The 21,990-nt window shown below is 41.1% G+C and overlaps 2 protein-coding genes across 13 annotated transcripts in view; one reads left to right on the forward strand and one right to left on the reverse strand.

The window, feature by feature from the left end:
• FIP1L1 (factor interacting with PAPOLA and CPSF1) overlaps window positions 1-11,396 on the forward strand; it is a 43,619-nt gene extending 32,223 nt beyond the window's left edge. For 6 of the 8 annotated variants that reach the window (XM_084517668.1, XM_084517670.1, XM_084517669.1 and 3 more), the window contains 3 exons: window positions 6,073-6,292; window positions 10,218-10,355; window positions 11,071-11,396. In XM_084517668.1, the coding sequence (XP_084373794.1) occupies window positions 6,073-6,292; window positions 10,218-10,355; window positions 11,071-11,218 (506 nt within the window). In that variant the 3' untranslated portion in view covers window positions 11,219-11,396. The remainder of the gene's footprint in view (window positions 1-6,072; window positions 6,293-10,217; window positions 10,356-11,070) is intronic. The other 2 variants (XM_084517667.1, XM_084517672.1) reach the window with 1 other exon arrangement.
• Window positions 11,397-12,284: 888 nt separating this feature from the next.
• LNX1 (ligand of numb-protein X 1) overlaps window positions 12,285-21,990 on the reverse strand; it is a 120,141-nt gene continuing 110,435 nt past the window's right edge. For all 5 annotated transcript variants that reach the window (XM_084517663.1, XM_084517664.1, XM_084517662.1 and 2 more), the window contains 3 exons: window positions 20,677-20,893; window positions 13,764-13,922; window positions 12,285-13,021 (listed from right to left, as the gene is read on the reverse strand). In XM_084517663.1, coding sequence (XP_084373789.1) covers window positions 12,886-13,021; window positions 13,764-13,922; window positions 20,677-20,893 — 512 coding nt within the window. In that variant the 3' untranslated portion in view covers window positions 12,285-12,885. The remainder of the gene's footprint in view (window positions 13,022-13,763; window positions 13,923-20,676; window positions 20,894-21,990) is intronic.

Here is a 21,990-nt window from a genome sequence, read left to right on the forward strand (position 1 = left end):
AGAGCAGTTTATGGAGTAACAAATAGTACTTTATTGACATCGAAGGGTTCCTCATCAGTTTCCAAGTGTTTAAATTCATGTATGGAAGCTAGTTATGTTTTTCAATAATTCCTGATGTGAGCAAACAGCTGCTTTATGCTAACTATTTTTTAGCAATAACTGAACTGTGTTTGCTGAAGTCTGCCTCAGCTTTACTTTTTGGTACAACTAACACAGCCTGGTTGACTAGTTTGCTGAAGTTGTAACAAGTAATGTTATGCAGTGTATCGTTACATCTAATATGCTAAGTTTTTCACTTTGGAATCTCTTTTGTTAGAATTTGTAATTCTGTCAATTACTGTCAGGGCCACAAGAATATTTCTAACTTTTATGCTGGCCTTCAGGGTGTTGGCATGCTTACATTGTTTCAGTATCAATATACACAAGATGAATGTCATCATGATCATGCTGATATTTAATATGAAGTTTCTATGTCAGGGTTAAAAACTGATGTTTGCTTTTGTATGTTTATGGAAATCAAGCAGCACAAGAGAAGAAGGCTAAGAGTTAGAGGGACGTCTGGGTCTGAGAGGGCAACCAATTATTCTTTGTTGTTTCTTTAACACAGCTGATAAGACATATTAGTCAAAGGTCCATAATAAAAGTCAGATGTGATCTAATTGAAATACTGGCATACATGCCTCACTTTCTTTTCAGTGTTAAGAAATTTTTTCGATATTTCCTCCTCCTTTTTCCTCTGAAGTATGATGTATTGTTGGCTCTTCCAGTGAGACAAGTTAGACGTGTTTCCTGATTGAGAGATGTGACTATTGATTGTAAAGTTAGGCAGAAAAGGTAATTAAGGAGTAGCAGGTAATGCGGTCTTTCTTGTTCAAGCTTTTTCTCAAATTATTGCAATTAACTTAAGAATTTTCCCCAGAGATTATATCTATAAAAAACCTTTAAGTCAAGGTTTCTGTCAGTTCCTCCCTCCCCCCTTTAAGTAGTGTTAAAGCATTTTCTATAGGAAAAAAAAGTCATGATGACATGAAAGGTTTTTGTTTTTTGTTTTTTTTTTTTACCCAGTAAAAGTCATTTGCCTTGCTGTATTTTTTTTTCTTTTTATTTATACCCCTGGACAAATCTTAGTGCTGAGTTTGAGTTCCTTTTTGAAGACGCATATACACAATCCCTATCACTGTGCTGTGTGATTAGCTGGTTATAAAAGCATGACATCCCTGGTTTCTTAATGCTCATACATAGTGGCTGTTAATGACCTCCTCTGCTGATCCCAGGTGTTGCAGAAAAATAGAGAGAAATAGATACAATAGGTTTTAACTCATTCCATGTTTTTTGCAAAGATGAGAAATTTCCTGCTGACATTACAAATTCTGCTGTTATTTGAGTGTGTTTAACCACAGTTTCCCACAGGATAGTTAACACTGATCTAGTCTGAACTTACTTTCCTTTGTGTTTCCTGATTTACTACACTCATTTGGTCTTGCAGTTCCTATCTGCACAGCACTTGTAGTGTTGTCAGCTTCTGGAACATGTCTGAGTAAACAAGGGGGCTTGGTGTAGTGTACTTGAATTAACTTCCAGCTACAAAACAGCAAATCCAAATAATATGTGATGAAACATCTGGATATTTTGGTCATGAGCTGTTACTTGCTTTGCTTAGCAGATGAGCTTCATTCCTTCTCACATCTTTCTTCATATCCCTCCTCATAAGGTCATTAAAGCTGAGAAAAGAAACAGAAGTTTTTAAAAGTCCCAAATCATCTGATGTCTCAGTGACATCTCCAAATCGAAATGAGAACCTGAAATACCCCACACGTGTAAGGAGTCATTGTGTGAGAGGTTAATCAGAGAAATGTGGCTTTATGGTGCCACTTGTTTTATTGAGTAATTAGTTTTGTACAACTCAGAAGTTTAATTTTAATTGAGAAAAAAAGATAATATCACTGAGAAGAGAGGAATAAAGTCTTACAGATATGTGTTGTTTACTTCTAGTGAGAAGGTTCTTATAACAAGCAGGATGTTCCCATTGAGCTTACAAGTTCACAGTAAGATACCTCTACCATCATAATGGGCCTTTGGCAGGAGGTGGGAAGAAAAACAGCCCAAGTCAACAGTTAATTCATAATTCAGACTGTAACTGCCTTCTCTGCCACATTCTTGATCTAGTATTCACCTTCCTAAAAATAATCCTTGCTTCTTGTTAGGCCCCTGCCTATGTGAAACTTGTGGTGGGGGTGAGTGGGTAGGTCCTGCTGCAGAACTGTGCAGGTGGTATCACCAAATATCTATTGTACAGCAATAAAGTTAGGGGCTCTTGTGGAAAACAAGGTATTACCTCCTATGTTCAGTGAAGTAGCAATATCTTAGTGCTACTCAAACTACTGTTGGGAGGAAAAAGCACCTATTCAGGGTATGAGCAGTTGTTCTGCTCTAATACTCTGGAGTTACTACTTCAGAATATTTCATAAAATGCTGTATTTAGGCAAGCTTCCAATCCTTGGCTTTTTTCTCTTGGTTTCAGCTGATGTTTTTGCCATAGTGAACATGAGCGCCTCCTGCCACTGCCTCCTATCTTCCCAGTGTATCTGGCACCCCTACTGCAGCAAAAGCTTTTGTATCTGCTCTACAACGCAAGTTGCCTGTCTCAGACTGTGTCTGTCATACAGAGCTCTGGATCTTTGGAGGCTCAGTGGCAAATAGCTGCTGTTGCAAGTATACTCTCAGTGAAGATCTTTCCCTCACAGTCCCTGTCTCACACGATCCCTAACCTAACCCATATGATTTGTTTTCCTATTTTACCAGTGCTCTCACTGTGTCAGAACTTAGGTAAATTGAGGGCTCAGTGATGCAGCAGGGTACAGATGATCACTTTATGTCAGAATTGCTAAGGGTGTTTATTTCCAACTTGATTCCACTGAATCTCCAACCTGTTATCTTTTTACCAGTCAGTCTGCTTGATGGCTTTTTCAGAATTGTGATAGAAGATGAGTATAGGAAACACACTGCAGAAACACCAGTCTTCATTAAGCCTTTCTTCTGCCTACTAAAATTGCTAATCTCATGCATCAGTGTCTTTGCCCTGGACTGTAGGCTCAGTAAGAATGTGGCATAGTAAAATAATAATCTTAACTCGTAGCTGCAAGGGTGTTTTTTGTCTTTGTGCTCCTCTGCTGCATCAGATGCAGTTTCTTCAGGTTGTTTTTAAATCCTTTCATGAGTCAGTGCTACCTTTGCCATCAGATCTTTGAATTTCATTCATCTGTCAATACACGCACTGCATTTGGGCTTCTGGTAAAGCAACTTGTAATGGTTGTTTACTTTTTCCTGAAGCTTTTATTATTCTTATTATTTGTGCTCTAAGTGTTCTTTATATATTGTGAACATGCAACAAACTTAGCATTACGGAAACAGTTCCAGAAACAGAATTTTTTGAGGCACAAAGATGAATTAATGCTTTGTCTTAAGTGACACTATATAGCTTTAAATTTTTACGCCATCTGCAAAACTATTGACTGTGTCAAGTTCCCTCTTTTATGGTTTAAAAATAAAATCAGAATTAAACTTCAGAATTAGAGCAGAATAGTTGAGTTGGAAGGGACCTACGAAGACCATCCGGTCCAACTGCCTGACCAACTTCAGGGCTAACCCAAAGTTAAAGCTTAGCATTGAGGGCATTATCTAGGCATCTCTTGAACACTGACTGGCATGGGGCATCAACCACCTTGCTAGAAAGCTTATTCCAGTGTTTGACCAGTGTTTCTTTGGTAAAGAAACGTTTCCTTCAGGCTGTCGCAGTGCTCCAGTCTGTCCAGCTCCATCTGCAAGGCATCTCATCCCTCCAGGGAGCCAACAGCACCTCCCGGTTTAGTATCAGTGGTGAACTTGCCGAGGATGCATTCCACTCCTGCACCACATCATTGATAAAAACGTTGAATGGAGTGTTGAAAAGAATTGTCTTTCTTTTTGTGGAAATGATTAGAAGGCTCCATTCAGAGATATTAAAAGTGACACATTGCTTCATTCTAAGCAGTAAACCCAGAACACCTATTTATGTTAGACAACGTGCTTCCCTGAAATCCTTGTGTATTGCGAGGAATTACTGCTGGAAATCGAGATAGAAAATGAATTTTTCTAGATATAAAATGTATTTTCAGAGCATCAAATCTCAGGTTATTGGGGTGGAAGTGACATGCTTCTGTCTGATGAGAATTACTGCAGATGTGAGGGAGTAACCCAAATTGATGGTGGAAGTTTATACTCCCCTTAAGAAGAAAGTAGTTGTTTTGTGATGTACGTCTAAAGTTAAATTGAAGTTCATACTTTAAACCAGGATATTCTGTCAGCCAGTGTATTCAAGCCTCGTAGAGCATACGTATGTTGTTGACATAGTGGCAAGTCAAGGAAATTAGCAGTCTTTAAAGTCCAGCTGTTTTTTTGCTATTTCTGGCTGCTTTCCTTAGAAGAATTTCAGTTCTGGCAATATAATGAACAACATAACTGTTGTGTTAGGGTATTTTTTTTCTGTTAACTCCTCATTTTCTCTGTAGCCCCGAAGTGAAACAGTGTCAAGCATTTAGTTAAAAGCAAAACCTCATAAAAATGCTTTTTTTAGGGAATTATAGTGCTTTTCTTTGCAAATGTATTTTAACAATGAAATGTTTTTTTCCTGCTCTGCTGCCTGCTCGAAAGGACTTTTGTATTCCTCCTCTGGATGCTTGGCAAACCGCTGCTGTAAGCTTCTGCCAAAGCTTGCTGGGGCAGGCATACCCCAGCGGTAGGCAAGGCAGGCTGAGCAGAGCTGTTGGGAGAACCCACTGGTTTTTATAGCTCGGGAGTAATTAAATACAGCATCAGTAATGCACATGACACTGTTCAGTGGGTGATATTAATTGTCTTATTAACGTCTCTTCACAGCACCATGGAGCCAAGTGCATGTTGTTCTCATGTTATAGCTAATGAAGTGGAACTCAGGCTGTTTGTTGACGGCTGCGTTATCATTCGGCAGGGAAGCAGATAAGCAAAAAATGGGAATCTGTGACCTCTGTACTCTAAGCCCACTAGAGAGTGCTGTTTCCAGTTAAATACTACAGCCCTTATTTCTCAGTAATAGGATGTATCCTTGGGGCTTCTGGAGGGGAAGAGCAAGCCAGAACAATTGGGGCATTAAGATTAGGAGCTGTTTAGTACAGCTGAGCTGGCAGGAAGCAGTGGAGAAGCATCTCCCTTCTCCCAGTGCTGGTTACAAGGCGGGTTGTGAGGCAGCGTTGTGCTGAGACTTCCTTCTTCACTTCTTCAGTGTATCATCTTTTAACAACAAACATCATTTTCTGAAACTGTTATCTTTTAGTAGTAATAGTGGTTGTGCTGAGTATTCCTTGGAAATGGTTATCTTACGAAGCATAAGTAGGAGTGTTATTTCTTCTCCCCAGAATGAATTTATGGAAGGGACCTCTAAACTTACTGTTACGTTCTGTAATCAAAAAAGTGTGGCAAAATGCACTGTGCAATACAAATCAGTGAATGAGAACATTGCGAAAAACAAAAATGTTATATTTTAAATACAGTGATCTTAAAGGACAAAACATACAAACACAGCAACATCTAAATAGGAAGCTGGAAGCGTCATTTTCCTGGTTTTTCTGAGCTAGACTTTCAGAGCTGCTGAGTTTCAAAAGGCTTTTTTTTTCTGTTTTTTTTGTTGTTTCCCCCAAAACAAAACCATTTGATGACATGAAATCAGATTCTGTCAGCAAACTTTACAACAAATATATATACGTGTGTGTGTGTATATGTGCATGTATTGTGCATGTGGATTAGACATGTGTTGCGATGTGTAACCCAGTTGTTTGTATCTTCATAATGAGTATTTAAATGAGTGCCAGAGGCCTTTATTAGCATCATGGAAAAAATGCAGGCTTTGTGCAAAATTAACTTTCATGTGAAAGAGGAAGCTTGGAAAATGTCCTTGAAGGAGTCTAGCAAACGTCTGTGTGCACGAAGCATGAAGTAGTATTGCAATTTTCTTACGGTATCTGATCTTGTTCTTTCTAATACCAGCGTCTTTTTCTTTAGTCACCTTTCCGCACCTTGCAGGTTCTGCTCCTTCATGGTCTAGTCTCATGGATAGCAGCAAGCAGTGGGATTACTATGCACGGCGAGAGAAGGACAGGGAGCGGGAGAGAGAGCGATCTCGAGATCGGGACCGCGACCGGGACAGAGACAGAGACCGAGAACGGACCAGAGACAGAGAGCGGGACCGAGATCACAGCCCGACTCCAAGCGTGTTCAACAGGTTAGTGCAACACCTTCAGCGTGCTGTAACTCTGCTCCTAACTGTATCCACGTTACATGGCGTATTTCAGCTTTAAAGGTTAGTGTCCAGCTGTATCCTCCGAAGAAATAGAAGGTGTGGCCTCCTTCCCTTCCCCCTTTTCAATTGGAAACTATAATTGATTTTCTAAACAGAAAACACAAGTGCCAAAACTTCAGTGTATGTCCAAACTGGTTATAGCGTTCTACAGATTAAAGGTGGGATTTAAACACTGTGTGTGAGTGACATAGTCAGCTCTCGTTGATTTCAGTTTCCGTAGAAGTGTTAAATGAACTTTCAGTTGCCATTTAAGTGCCAAGAGCAATATGGTACAGCATTGTACCTTAATTCATGGGTTTAGCTGTTAAGATGGGGAGTTTAGTCATTAGCACTAGCTGGATAATAACCTGTCCTACCATTTAAAAAATTTACTTTAAGGTTAAGGACCTTTTTTTGTTTGTTTTCAGGCTGATAATTACTGTCTTTCAGGCTTTCAATCCTAACTCCTTAAAAATAAAAATAAAAAATAAAAACTGCAACTGTTCTGTGGCTCATGTGCACAAGTACAAAGCATTTAATGTTGAACTTACTGTGACTCCACAGATTCACATTGCCTTGTTGGAGATAGACTTACCTATGTTTACTTTGCTCAGTATTTGGGGGTGAACGTCTTGACTGCTTTTCTCGGTGTTTTTTGTTAAGTTTCAATTTTGCAGAGAATATACGTTAGCTGTAGGGCTGCTTGTTTTTGCTAATGGCTTTATAGTGGGGAATTTGAACACCCGGCATCGACATGACTTAGCTGAGAGCAGAGATTTTTATGCATGATGGTTAAATAAAGACTGGGCGCAGGAAAGCTGCTTTTCCATGTAGGCACACGCCGAGATTACTGCAGTGCTGTCCTCTCCTGCGTGCGTGTGCTGTGTTACAGGGTCAGTTTTGGGGGAACTGACGACCAATCTAAACATCTGTTTCTCAGACAGCTTGATGGAAGGCCAGAAAGGAGCCTGGTCATTCAAGGGTGCTTGAAATGAACCTTAATAGCTTCCAGGCCTAGAGAAATCTCTGTGCTGCTGCCAGAGTTATCTGCAAAGGAGGGGGAAGAGCAGGCCTCAGCTTTTTTATGTGACTAAATTATCCACCATCTGTAGCAAAGCTGTTGCCACATGGCCGTGTAAGAAAATGGGAGGCTCTTAACTTGCATAAGTTGGGTTGGGAATCACAGAGGAGGTGGGAGAGGTTTAAGAAAGGCAGAACATGCAGACACACTGCTTTTTGTTTTGTTTTAAAAAAAGGTTTATTTTCAATTTTGTGCACTCTAAAAAGCTGCAAGGAAGGAAGAGAATGTGAACTATTCTAGAGACAGCACGGATGCGGTGCTTTTATTTAAATCCCCTTTGTTTAAACTTAAGCAATCTTGTTGTGAGATTGGAGTAAGGATCGTCTTTAGCATTTTATTGCTCAGAAATGACTGCTTTATATGTTGTTAGCAGTTCTTTTCAAGATTAAAAAAAAAAAAAGTGAATTGCTTAAAATTAAAAAAAAATAAAAGAGATTTTGGTGATACTAACAGGGTAAAAATCATGCGGTTTGAAAATGAGCCTGCAGTTTTCTGTTTCATTCCACCTTTGCCCTGCTGTCAGATGAAATTGTGCATTTTCACAATGTATCTCATTCTCTGTTCCCTTGAGAAAAGGCTGTGTTTTCTGACAGTGATCCCTTCTCCAAAGAGTACGTCTTTTTTTTCTGTTTTGATAGTTTCACATCAGTTAGTTACTCCTGAAAATGAAAAGTTCAGCATTTGATTGATAGCTTACTGTTTTATGGTAGTTCTTTAGTAATTTAAAATATATATTTCTGAGGTCATGAAAACCAATAACCCGGTGCAGCAGAGCAGACTAGGGTCTGTTTGGCTAGAAAAAAGCTTTATAGGAAAGGACTTGGTTTCCAGGTGGACCACAAACTGAGCAGGACTCAGCGCTCTGTGTGCAATAAACATCAAAATGCAGCGAGCTGCAATAGTTACGAGGTCTGTGAAATCTAAGAAACGATAGTGACATCTGTGCCGCTATCACAAAAGTGTAAGTGGAAGAACTTTTTAATGGGGGGGGGTGACAGAGCCCTGGCACAGGCAGCCCAGAGAGGCTGTGGAGTGTCCTCCTTGGAGATCTTCAGAAGCCGCCTGGATGTGGTGCTGGGCAGCCAGCTCTGGGTGGCTCTGCTGGAGCAGGGGTGGGACCAGGGGGCCTCCAGAGAGCCCTGCCAGCCTCAGCCGTGCTGTGATCTGTCACAAGCATACTTTTGAGGATCAGCTTACTCTCAGATGTGTGGTTGGAAGTGCAGTTAGGATTTTATATTAATGTAGTCATTAATCAGTGCAGTCGTGTTACTTGGTCATAAGTCGTAACTTCGAGTTCCTCAGCAATAGCTGTAGTTTCCTGAATTTGGTATGTGAATATTTTTAATGTCTCTTAGAAAATCTGGAGTTTGAGTTTTGTTTGATGCTTCTCTACACTGTTCTAAATCGCTAATTTGTAATTCTTGATTTTTGCTTCATGATAGAATCATACAAAATTTCATAGAAAGACCAGTGCTGTTGCTTCAGACATCTCTCCCCCTTCTCTGAGTTTTTATGCATCACTATAATGATCATTGATGTAATTCTTACCTGGGAAATGGCCACTAGGTCCAAATTATGGCCGATAAAATCATTTTGGTTTAAACCCTCACTGCTGCAGGGCATGAGAAATCTCTAGAGGGGAGCTGTTCTCCTTGCAGGATCTGTCTGACTTGTTCTGCAGAGCTTTAAAGGTTCTGCTGCTGTCAAGGACTCGTGAAGAGACTTCATCTAATGGTAAATGTTGGCAAAGAAACATGAAGAAAAGCAAGAAACACTTGGCTTTTGTCAGCTTAATAGTATCTAAATTGTTGCTCTAATTGCTACCTTGGAAAGCCTGGTTATGTTGTACCTTTCTTTAGGACTTGGTAAGGATCTTCCAAACCACTGTTACTGCAACTATTTATATATTACATGAAGTCTTAGTTAATTTTTATTGAAGTCTAGTTGTTAAATTATATTTGGGTACTGTATCTGAGTAGGAATTTCTTGGTAGAGAAAAGATGAAGCGAGCCTTTTCATGCAGTGCTAATGCAGAGCGCGAGTGGTTTTAGCTAACAACCATTACTACTCTTCTTTTATTTTTTAAATTTCACTGAATTTTTAGAACTGTCCTTTTTATCAAGACAAAGTATGAAAATAGATTCTGAATTAAAGGCTTGAAATTCTTGTATAGCCTGTAGTATTTAATTTTCTTACTAGCATTGTGGCAAGGCAGCACTTAGAATAATCCTAGAGAGGAGTGGAGGACGGCATTGGCATCGTAGAGAAATTAATGTAAAAAGCCACCCAAAACACACCATATTTTACTGTCCATTTCTTTGCACCTAGTGTTTCCTTTCTTGAAGCAGATATAAGGAAATAGATCAGTGGTACTAAAAATATAATTCAGTTTACTGAATTGGCTTGTAGTAGGCAAAAGGTGGGCTGATGAGTGCTGAGCATTGCACACACTAACCCAGGAACATTACTGAAGTTTACGTAGGATTGTACTTCATTCAGAAACAGGTTTAAGCTAACTTATTGATAACTCCAGTATAAATTTAATAGGACACTTGCATTCTTCTTGCCTTCCATTTTTATCAAACAATCCCTTTTCCAAATGATACCATATACCAGACTTCTATGGCTAAGGTAAAGAGCTTTAGTATACCTTTAACACACGTTAAAGAAGCAACTTTAAGATGTTTGTCATTTATTTCAAGAGCATGTGAGGATTTATTATTAAATGTATACGTATATATGCTGTTTAGTGTTACTGTCCTAAAAAGCCAATCTTCTTTTTACCAGTGATGAAGAACGATACAGATATAGAGACTACGCAGAAAGAGGCTATGACCGCCATAGAACAAGCAGAGAGAAAGATGACCGACACAGAGAGCGGAGACACAGAGAGAAAGAAGAGACTAGACACAAGTCATCTCGAAGGTTTGATTTTTAATAGGATACGAAAGACTTTTACCAGCTTAAAAAAATAAATTTTTAAAAGAACCCCAAACAAACTGGAGTTTTGTGGAAAGGCTGTAAACACTTAGATGTACTACTTGGAACAAGTCTGCCGTATAAAATGTGGACAGACAAGAAGCAGTGTTTGCCTTGGGTAACTGCATATTGATTGATGAGTGTAACAGTCTTAGCTAGTGAGCAGAAGTGAATTTGGGGAAAGAAGTATAAAGTGGTGGGTCAGAAAGAGGCAGAGTGAAGCTGATGTTCAGCAGCGTTAACACAAGAATTTAATGATTCTTACAAAGTAAAATAACCCTTATGCTCACTCTGCAGAAATGGTTCAACTTTTTCAGTTAGAAATAAAGGTTAATTCAGGGGAAGGGGATCAGTAAGAATGTTAAATCCTAAGGATGCCAGTAGTGATGTGACATTGCTAATAATACTGCTGTTAGAATACGGGTTACAAATGTGGAAAATTACTCAAAAATCCCAGTAAAAAATGGGGGATGTGTAGAGGTATGTACCATTACATGAAAAATTGCTTGATTCTGACATCCAACTACTGTATGGGACAGAACAGAAGCAGGTGCCTGTTTTCAAATAAGAATGCAAAGGCAGGTTTTCTGCACGGTGTAATTATATGGGGTCTGCAGTTTCATGCAATTGCTTAAGGTGTATTTTCCCTCTTTTTATTTAGTAACAGCAGACGCCGCCATGATAGTGAAGAAGGGGACAGCCACAGAAGGCACAAACACAAAAAATCCAAAAGAAGCAAAGAAGGAAAAGAAGCCAGCAGTGAACCTGCTCCTGAACAGGAAAACACTGAAGCTGCCCCTGTGGAATAGGCTTGTGTGATTTTTGCCTATTTGCATATATATTAGTGCCGGAAATAGATTACTATAAATCTTGTTATTTTTCTGGGTATTAAAATAATTTCCTCTTAATCTTGTTCTGTTAGTATGAAATCGAAGGTTACTTGGTTGGTTTTTTTGAAAATAAAAGAATAAATTTTTCATGTTAAGATTCCTGGACTGACTTTGTCTTTTAAGAAACGTCGAGAAAATATCTTGCATCTAGAGGCTTATGCTCTTTCAACGTATGTAGGGATTAAACTCTTTGTATTAAATTGTCTCCTTTTTCCATAAGCCAGTGGGAAGGTCATTCTTTTGCTGGCTTTAGAAGCAGTGTGCATTCACTTTGTTATACACCAACATCTGGAACAGTGTGAGTTTAACATAGCTTTTGGAGGTCATATTTGAAAAGGTCATCCTTTATACTGCAGGGACAGGCAGAAATTGCAGAGTCTTCAAGAACTTCATGCTGAATTATAATGAAAAAATTAGGGGAGGGGGAAAGGTGCTGACTGTTGTTAGTCCAGTGGAACACTGAGTTTGGTGATCACACACTTGGTAATTATGTCTGGTTTGTGTGGGTGCATAAGGAAGACTTAAGCTGGATAATCATCCCTGCTGCTTTTCAGTGGCTTAAGAGAAAGTTCAGTTTAGTCTTTGTTCTGGGGGACAGCTGTTACTAACGTGATAAAGGTGAACGAACATAGCCTCCTCACATTGCTAGCTTTTGAGAAAAAATAAGACTGAAACATAGATAATTTGCAGAGAAAGGCAAAGAACTATTTTAAGAAAAAAGTAGTAAGCCCATTATCACTTTCAGATTTCCTTTTTCTAGCACAGCGTTGTGAGATTGGCATGGCAGTCCTGCAGAAATGACACTGCCTCATCAGGGTGCTTGATGATATTAGTAGGGTGCAGTGTACTTAGTTAAAAACGATAATTCTGTATGAATTCATTCATTCTATATTCTATATAAAAATCCTTGATTTAATAGTATGTCAGAATCCAACAGGGAGACCAGTTTGTTTGGTTTTGAATGAAAATAATGTCTGTACAAGTACACAGTTACAGGTATTTTTAATAATTTTAGAAATGTAGTTCACAGTTTTACAGACTAACAAACAGTACTTGAAAGTCTTGAAAATACCAGCTTCATGCTGACCATGAGAAAGGTACACATAATCAAAGTGCTATTCGTGTGTTGGATAAAAATCTTCACCTGATTTTTGCAATTGGAAAAACTGCAAGGATTTTTTTCATAAATTATTCAAGGATTTCTTTTTATAAATCAAAATAAAGTGGGTGAGCAGGAGTTGCTGCTCCCTAAATTCCATGATTATTATAATGCATTAAATATATATATATATATATATATAAAAAAAACAAAAAAAAAACAAAAAAAAACAAAGCAAAACACAAAAAAGCTTGAGAACATGGGGAAGGAAAGAAGTCTGTAGCTTAAATCACTCTGAAGTGATTCTCTGATGTCTCCTTGCTTTGCCTAAACTCGACTTTTCTTGGCATGCAGGTTGAAATTTCCCAAACCTTTTCATTATAAACACGCATTTGACCCCCAAAAAGCAAACTGGCCAACATCTGTTTCTGTTGTTTCATTTTTTTCTTTGTTAAGTTTCTTCTTGTATTCTCAATGAAGACTCATTTTATAAAAAAGTGCCAGGCCAGGAAACAATTGTGAGAGTAATTTTTCCTTTCAGTTCTTTGAGCATCCTCGCCAAGCAGGCATGCATCATTCCTGATGTGTTCCTGCCATTGACAGCAAGGAGGATATCACCGCATCTGAAAAATAAAAGGTAAATAGGAGAAAATTCATCAATGTGACTTCTTATCTGAAACACTGGCAAATAACAAAGCATGCCCTTAAGTTGTGAGGAAGGGGTAGAAGCGAACAGCACTATTCCTTCTCAGCTCACCACAGTTCACAAATAAGGGAACAGAACGGGTGAAAGTAGTTTAGTGTTCACGCTTTTCCCTCCTTTTCTTTGTAAATATAATTAATTAAATATATTTCAAGGAAAATAGGTTATAATTTATTCAGCTGTGAATGAGCTATGTTCTAAACAAAGAATTTTTGAGACATCTTTATTGATAGGTTTCCTACATCATTCTGCATTTTACTGTCTTAAATTATATTGGCGTTTGCAGGGAAGTTAGGTTTGGATTTTTTTATTATTATTATTTCTTAAGCTGGGGATATGGAGAAGATTGCCTGTGCTGACATTCTTTTCATGACCCCAGAAATAGTACTTACTTACACTAGCAACTGCTAGACATCAAAAAATATCCTACAATGAAAGTAACTCTGTTAAAGTTCAGGGCACTTGTGTCCTATTTACAGAGCTTAATTCTGTACTGCATTGAGCTCGCTATAAATTTTTAATGCACTAATATGTAGCATGCTGGTCTTCCTAATTACCTGTGATTCCTTTTTCCCCACTTACTGTGTACAAGTAAGCTTTATTTTTTGTTTAAAAATAATCTAGATGACTTAATTGAATGCTGCTACTTAGCAGATAATTACCTAATTCTTCCATCATTATATGCTGGTGTTCCCCCAACAATGGATTTGATAAAGAATGGTTTGTTCCCAGTGTGTTCTTCGTAGCCTCCTACGATGCTGAAGCCAAGACTTCCGGATGTGTTTCTTCGTAATATGATTTCTTTGCAGCTGTACAAATACCTGAAAGAAACCGGTCTAATTAAATGTCTTATGGTTAACTTTGGATTCAGATGAATCATTAATGATGCATCTGCTTCTTAATATGCTCGTAGAGTGTTTCAGAGATATAAAGTAACACCACAGCTCCACAGTAGTAAACACCTACAGTTTCCTTTTCTTTTGTAATGCTGCTTTCCACAGCCAGTTACGCTAGAAGTAAAATTACTGGCTAATCTTGGTTTTAAAATATTTACATGAAGGTGACAAAGAGAAACACTTCAACTGAGACTGCATTTAGTATTTGTAAGCTGCAGTTCCAGAAACTATACTTCATTTGCCTCAGACAATCCAGTGACTTGTTTTATCTTCTGGATAAGAGCCTTGTATGTGCTGTGTTTAATCATGTCAAAAGTAGCCAGGCATCTAGGACTGTGGTGCATGTCAAATCTAAAACAAAAATTTCAAGGCCAATGCAATGCGTCAGAATTACAGAAATCACGGAGATCACACAAAGAAGAGTACCCCTGGTAGAAGGAATCCTGAGCTTTGCTTGTCAAATGGCATGGTAAGTTGCAAATAGAAGATGAGAAAAGCCCGTGCATCTCAGTCTGTGCTTTGGAGTGCTGAGTCTGCTGTCGAGAAGATAGCTTGTCCTCACTCCAACAATTAACGGTATTTTATGGTAAGTAAGGTGAAATCTGCCTCTCCTGCCTTTTGTCTTTTACATTTATGATACTGTAAATTATGTTAATTCAAAGCTTATCTGAAACAACCAATATGGGAAAGTGAGAGTAGTATTGTAATTAGACTCCTACACTTTGCATATGGCTCTCAGTACTTTGAACATCTGTTTATTTTTTTTCCCAACCAATCATAAAAAAATGTAATTTCATTAGTTACAGAGCAACAGAATTTTCTGTCTTTAATACTTAACCCACTCATTGTTATCAGTTTGCCCAGGAATGACTGAAAAACCTGAAAACCCTTTCACTATTCCAAATCTGAAGTGGCAGCCTGGCCTTCAGCAAGCAACTGCTCTGAGCTCCATTCAGAAACTCTTCAGGTTTCTGAGAAACAGCTGACCCTTCTCCTGGAGAAGGATTAATAACCTTATCTTAAAGACCAATGTGACTAGCATTTTTACATTGTGTCAAATAATGTTTTTGCTCTGTTTCAGAGCAGAATTTTATAGCAATGCTCGATTAGTCCCTTGGGACCTATAAATATTCACCTGCTGCCAGGATGGTAGGTATATAATATTTGCACAAGCACTCACTGGCTGCTAATGTAAGAAACAGGTGACGTTTGGTTCTGTCTTCAGCAGCCAGGCATTATTAGTTTACCATCTGTGGACTTTTTAAATGTGCAAAATCACTTAAGACCTCTGTGTTTGATGGTACTTACCAAGGTCATGACCAAGCAATGCCAGGATTCAGCCGGTAGTGCTATTACCTAGTGTTGGTTTTGCAGGGCAGGGTGCTCTGCTGCCCTGAATTATGTTCTTTGCCTTAAAGAGGACATTACCAAAACTGGGAGATGATAAACTAAATTCTGATGCCATAGGAAACAAATAGTCAAGCAGGTAAAGACATGAGAAGAAAACATCAAAGACGAGGCTTACATGCATCCTGTACAACATTCTGTAACTTCATTAGCTACATGGTCTCCATCAGTCTGGAAGGCATAAACGCATGCTTTCTATCAAAGAGTATACTACATTTAACTAAAATAGGCATGGTTTACTAGCATTACCATAGTTTTATGGTGTACCTAATTTCCAAGCCAAAAAGTACTTTAATGTGATGGTTGAGTTTCAGTTGCCCATTGCCCTTGCACCGTAAGCTGAATCAGAAGAAACTGATGTTCTGATGTTACAGAACATAAAATTTTAATTTATTTTAGGATGAATAGGGTACATCTAGCTCCAGTATCTTGATTAACCTTGAAATTAATTGCCAGTACAACACTGAGTGTTCCTCTGATCATCTGGTGATGTTGCTACTTTGCAACTCTGCAGGGACCTGCCAGAGCCAGGCCAGGAAATTACTCCTACTCACCTGAAATCAGACCTGAAAACACCTTATCAGCAATAGCTGTCATCAGCACAGCTGTTTTGTTCTGGGGATGGATCCCCATGTCCTGACCCTGATCCCAGTGCCTGACCGAGGGGGCTGGCTGTAGGCTGCATTGACAGCAAGGGCAGCAGAGACCAGGACGCAGGAGGAAAGGGGCTTTCCCCAAGGGTTTACATCTTAGTCATCTTAAGTTCCTGATACCCAAACTGGTAATTAAATATTCTAAGTTTAACTCCCTGAGTCTGTTTTGCCCACAGCAGTAATTGGTGAGTGATTTCCCCAGCTTTATTTTGACTGAGTTCTTCCTCTCATTCCTCCTAAACAGCCAGGTCCAATCCATCACCTTGGGCATAGCTGGAGACTGACATGAGCTCATACATGAGCTGCTCATTAATGCTCTTGGAAATGTAAAAGGGATTCTGGGAGCCAGGCATGTGCAATGCCAAGCTACGTACCAGGCTGTTCTGCTTGCTGCAGTAGTTTGTATGCAAGCAGGGCTGCCTTGGCTGCCCAAGCAAAGAGCAGCCAGAAGAGAGGTATTTCATTTGGCTCTTTACAGCTGTGTAGTAATCAAGACAAGCTCAAAAGTGCCACAGAGAGAAAATGAAACAGTACTTGCGTCATCCAAAGATGCTTAGTGTGCTTGAGTAGATTATTTTTCTGTGGTAATGAACCTCCCCAGCCTGTGTGTTTTGACCCAGATAACTGCCATAACCCACTAGGCTGCGAGTGGTCCAAAGCAAACCATCTTCTGTCTTGGAACAGAGCAGCTTGCGGCCCTCTGCCACTATCTGTACGTATTCCAGCAGTCAGAAAGCCGAGGACGAGGAGTAATTTATGTGTGAACTTGTCACAGATTCAAGCCTTGAGGATAAGCAGTGTCTAGACACAGGGTCCGATCCGAAGGAATACTACAACCGAGCAGCAATTACTGTTGCACAAGAAGTTTGAAATTGCCTATTTACAAGCAGTTAAATGCACAGTTCCTTCCTTCCCCTCGTGAAGGGTAAGTAACCTCACGCTATGGGAGTCAAAGCCAACGTGACTTCAGCAATAACAGGCTTCAAACCCGTGACACTTCCCCCCTGCCCTGTTACAGTATCTGGCAGAGGACGGGAGAGACGTGTGAGAATTAGTACCATCAGAGCCGGGAGGGAGTTAATTTGGGGGAGTTTCCCTCCTAGTCCACGTTTTAGATCCAGTTCTACCCCTGGTCTGCAGAACGACTCTGGCCTACCCCTGTCTTTCTCATCTCACTTCGCAGATGAACAAAAGCACTCATGTGAAGTACTAATGTTTGTAAATGTTATGACAGGATGATCTATAAAGTATTTTTAAGTGCTAGCTGGGGGAAGGAAACATGAGGAGAGAAAAAGGAGAGCGGGAAAACAAGCTAGAGTAGGAGAAACATCACAGGGCTGGGGAAATGCTTTTCACCAGCTGCTACGCATTATTTTCTTTGTGCATGCTTAACAACATTTCCCTCCAACAATAAACGAGACCTGTCTTCCTCAACAACAAACAATTAAATTAGCTACCCTGAAATAAGGCTCCAGGCTGGAATGCTTAAGTTTCTGCATCACTGTTTCCTACCGCCTCCCAGCCCACAGCCCCCCTGCGCCTGTGCAGTCCAAGTTTTGACAGATGTCAGATGCACATGTGCGTCTATTTTATAACCACCCTGCACTGGAGTGTACTACAGAAAGAACAGAGGAGTTGTTTATGTACTATCAAACCATAGAAAACTAACCAGGGCCAATTTTGAGATCACCGAAACTCAAGTGAGTTCCACAAACGTGAAATTGTGCAAGACAGCATTTCCAAGGCTTTGAGCTTTGGTGCGAGGAGTCAGATAACCTGTCTAGATGATTCTGCTACTACCGACTTGATTCAGAAATATAGGTCCCTAAAACTCTGTGCCTCTCATCTACGTCCATCTCTGTAATACATGTGCAACTCCTGTACTAGTACAAAAGTAGCCTGTTTCCCAGAAATAGGCATTTACAGTATGCCAGCCTCCAAAGTAAGGAAGCTACCTTCCTCTAATCACATAGAAAAGAAGCTAACATCAACAGGAGCCACTTCATCAGTTGTGGACGGGGATCTTGAGGTATCCTGTAGGGTTTCGCTTATCTCAGACAGCACATCTTATAAGCCTGTGCTTCACAGGATTTTCATCAAAACTGTTTTTTTGAACACGGAAGAAATCTTGCCTTTTCTATTTGTTCAGTTTTTCTTATGTAGGCATGCCCCATCCATCTTCACAAGTACCTTGCATGACCCTATGTAGCGATAGCCTTTCCTACAGCCTATCTGTATTGATTGCTCTTAGACTCAGGCACCTAGGAGCAGTCCCTCTGGAATTTGGGATGGTTTTACTGTCGTCATGGTGGTTTTAATTAAGATAGGTGAATCATCAGCCTTCCCGCCCCACGGCTGCACACAAGGCAACCTTAACTGAAGCACCTTAACCTTTACCAAGACAGACCTGTCTGAAGTGCATGTGGACAGAGAATCACTTTCTGTAGCAGCATGGAAAAAAACCTATGAGACTTCTGGAAATACCTTGAGATCTATCAGGCTGTGATCCTTGCCAAAAGCAAACTGAAGGACTGATAGGGAAAGGTTAAATGCTCAGACTAGGGGGAAATGAGTTAATATGACACACGTTCTAGTGAGGGAACTTGCTGAAGGACTTCCAGATGTCTGGTGTGGGCCCTGGAGGATCAGTACAACAGTATGAGGGTAAGAGCATTCACGCTGAGGAAGAACGAAGGCTCCGATTGTACCTAATGAGCAAATCCAAATCTGATCCTCGTGCTCTGTGTGAATCAACTAGCCACTACCAAGGATGAAGCACACCTTTGTCACTGTCACATCTGATCAGTTCTGGTCCCTCAGTCTGGCAGTCGGACCTGCATGCTGGCCCGGCATACTAATCCCCTGCTTGGGTCTGGCAGAGAAGGGCCACACTGTGCCTAGCATCGCAGCTGGGGATACGATTACAATCAGCTTCCTGTTCTCAGACTTGCTGACATTGGGGCTAATTTTCCTTCAGACTGAATAGGTGGGAATGGCTTCACACATGCAGACATGGAAGAGAGGATATGGCGAGCTTAGATACTGCTTTTCCTCTCACACTTCAAAGCTGTACTGAGGGATGAGAAAATTGGGTGCAAGTCTGCAGCATTGTGGAGTTGTGTCATACATCTCAGTCACCTCACTGAGGAAATACGTCCTTTGGGTGGCTCTGGGTAGGAGATGAAGACCAGGCAGCTCAGGTTGTCTATACAGCAGAGCAAAGTAGTTGTGGTTACACAAGGCACAGGCAGGGTCCAAGTGCTTGTGCCCATCTAGCAATGGATGGTGACTGAAGGCAAGATCAGCACTGCAGAGTTCAGCATCCACGAGGCCTAGCCTGCTCGCTTCCTCTCTGCTGGGAACAATACCCCTGCCTTCGTGTTGGCACACCCAGGAGTGCAAAAGCAGTAAGCAGGAATGGGGATCTCACTAGGCCTGCCTTTCTGAAGGGGCACTAGCTGGGAGTTCACCATTGCCTGGGGTTGCAAGCTATAGACCATCAGTTTATTGCTTTTTCACAGGAATAAAAACATAGGCCTCTCCACTAGAGGAGGAACCTCTCATCTGTGGTGGTCAGACACACAGACATCCTGCTCCTGCAGCACTTAAACACATGTTACAGTTAGCTCCAGGCCAGGCCCCAAAACACATCTGTGTGAGGCACATTTGGCTGTCACAGCAGACCTTGCTGCAAGGTGAAGAAGCTCAAAATGGCTCAGGCCAGAAGGAGGAAGAGCATCTAACCTGCTGTGTGAGTGCAGGGAACGAAGACGTCCTGAATCTGTGCCTGTAAGCAAAAGCCCACCTATTTTGCAGACTATTTTCTTCATAGAAGAAAAAGAGACTTTCTGAGACGATACTGGCTTTAGGATGAAAGGGTGAAAATAGCTAGTAGGCTAAATTTTTCTTTCCTTGAGGCTGGGGAAGGCAGTTCCCCACCAGAGTGATGCTAGCCTTGTGTATCCACAGACTCAGAGCACATCCTCAGTTAACGCTTCACGAAATGTCGCCGAAGCTGCAGGTATCTGCTGCATGCACCAAGCGGGAAAGAAGTTCACCACATGTGATGTGGCTTTCATTATCCCTACTGAAACAACAACACAGCTGCTTCCTGGATGTGACAAATGTACTCCTTTCAGTCGGGGGTGGGGTGAAGAGAGGTGATTTGGAGATACTGGCCAACTGCACGCACTCTGTAACTTCTGGGTAAAATCAAGCAACTGAGCAGCATTTGGTGAAGGAGAATTCAATGGCTGTGCAGCTAGGGAGCAGCAGGGGCAGCTCTGCCTTCTGCAGGGTGGTCGAGCCAAGGCCTCGGTTTAACAAGATCCTGTATCCATATAAGCTTTTCCTTTCACTCCCTATGTGCCAGATAAATTTTCAGGACTGGAACAATTCAGGATACATCCCTCCCTTGCAAGAGGATCTGCGTGTCTATTTTTCCATGTACACATACCCACTTACAAAAGGGAGGTATTTAGAGGAAAGACTGTGACAGAGCCTGGATTTAATTAAGACGTCAGTGCAATGAATCAAGCCAAAAGGGAGAAGGACTGCCAGAAAACATAAATCTTTCCTCCCACTCCCATTCAGGGGGAGGACAGGATTTCTGGACTCACCGGGGCAGCCCCAGCCACATCACCCAGGAAGGCGACCACTCGCTGCTCTCGGCGGCCTCGGGGGGTGGATGGCGGCTGCTCTCCTCCTGGCCATCACACGCCCTCATCTCCAGGGCTTTGAGCACCACCGAGGAGCTGGTGTTTTTCAGCAGGGCGACGGCATCTGTCCGGCTGACCCCCGTCAGGTCGATCCCATTCACGTTCAGGAGGATGTCACCTGTGATGAAAAGGGTGATTGAAAACACTCTGGAAAAGTTTCTAAGACACATCCCCAGCAATAGCACGCAAAATCCAGAGCCGAGAGCTTGCTGCCTGATGAGTCTGCTGATAGCACAGTCTAATCCACTAACTGTAGGCGCTGTGACTGCCTTTGCAGGGGGATACCCCACACCAAAGCCAGGGTGCTCTTGCTTCACCCCATCTGCGTCTTCCTCAGGCCATGGGCTGTGCCCTCTAGCTGCCCCAGCATCTCTAAGTGAACATTAACCTCTCCTCATGGCCTGCCGAGGCAGGCAACAGTCTAAAGGCTGCTCAAAACCCTGGAGGCTGATGGTGCTGTTATAACATCACGTATTCATTTGTTTCTAATTTTATCAAATTAACCAGGCTGAATTTTCCATGCTGGGTGTCTGCCTCATGATGAATATATGTATTTTTTTGGAAAATGCAACCCACTGAGAGGTAGTTATTTCTCAGCAGGAGGAGAGGGGAAAAGCTGCTGGTTTGCTCCTGTTGCCATGTCATACGTGTTTGGATTAGAAACTGTAGCTCCTGCAAGGGGGATATCCATATGCATGCTGCTGCAGGCTCCAGGGGCAGGGCCAAACTTTTTCTGCCCCAGTTTCAACTGCCTCTGTGCTTTGAGGAGCAGGGTAAAAAGCCCTTTCGTGCACTCAGGAAGTTGCTCCAGCTTCTGGACAGTGATTTGGGTGAAGCTGAGCACAGGCTCCTGGAGACATAGCTTCCGAGAACAGCAAGATCTTTCACCATTCCCCTGCTCTCTACCAGTTCCTGCAAAAAATGCTGATAAAATGTGCTCCTCATCTTACTTCAATGGCTTATTCACGTGGAGGAGGAGAAGCTATCAATGTCTCCACACAGTGTTACATCAAGAGCCAAATGAAGGCATGAAGACAATGTTTCTAGACATGATATTGAGACACAATGGATTAACATTGCTTCATGTGTAATGGGAATTCTGCTCCTCCTTTATCCCTTTTAAAACCCATAAATGATATGGCAACAAGCTCAAAAATTGACATAAAACAAAACAAAACAAACACCAAAATCACAACACTATGAATGTTGCATAAC

Source organism: Aythya ferina (assembly GCF_964211825.1).
Source record: "Aythya ferina genome assembly, chromosome: 4".
Taxonomy (NCBI): Eukaryota; Metazoa; Chordata; class Aves; order Anseriformes; family Anatidae; genus Aythya; species Aythya ferina.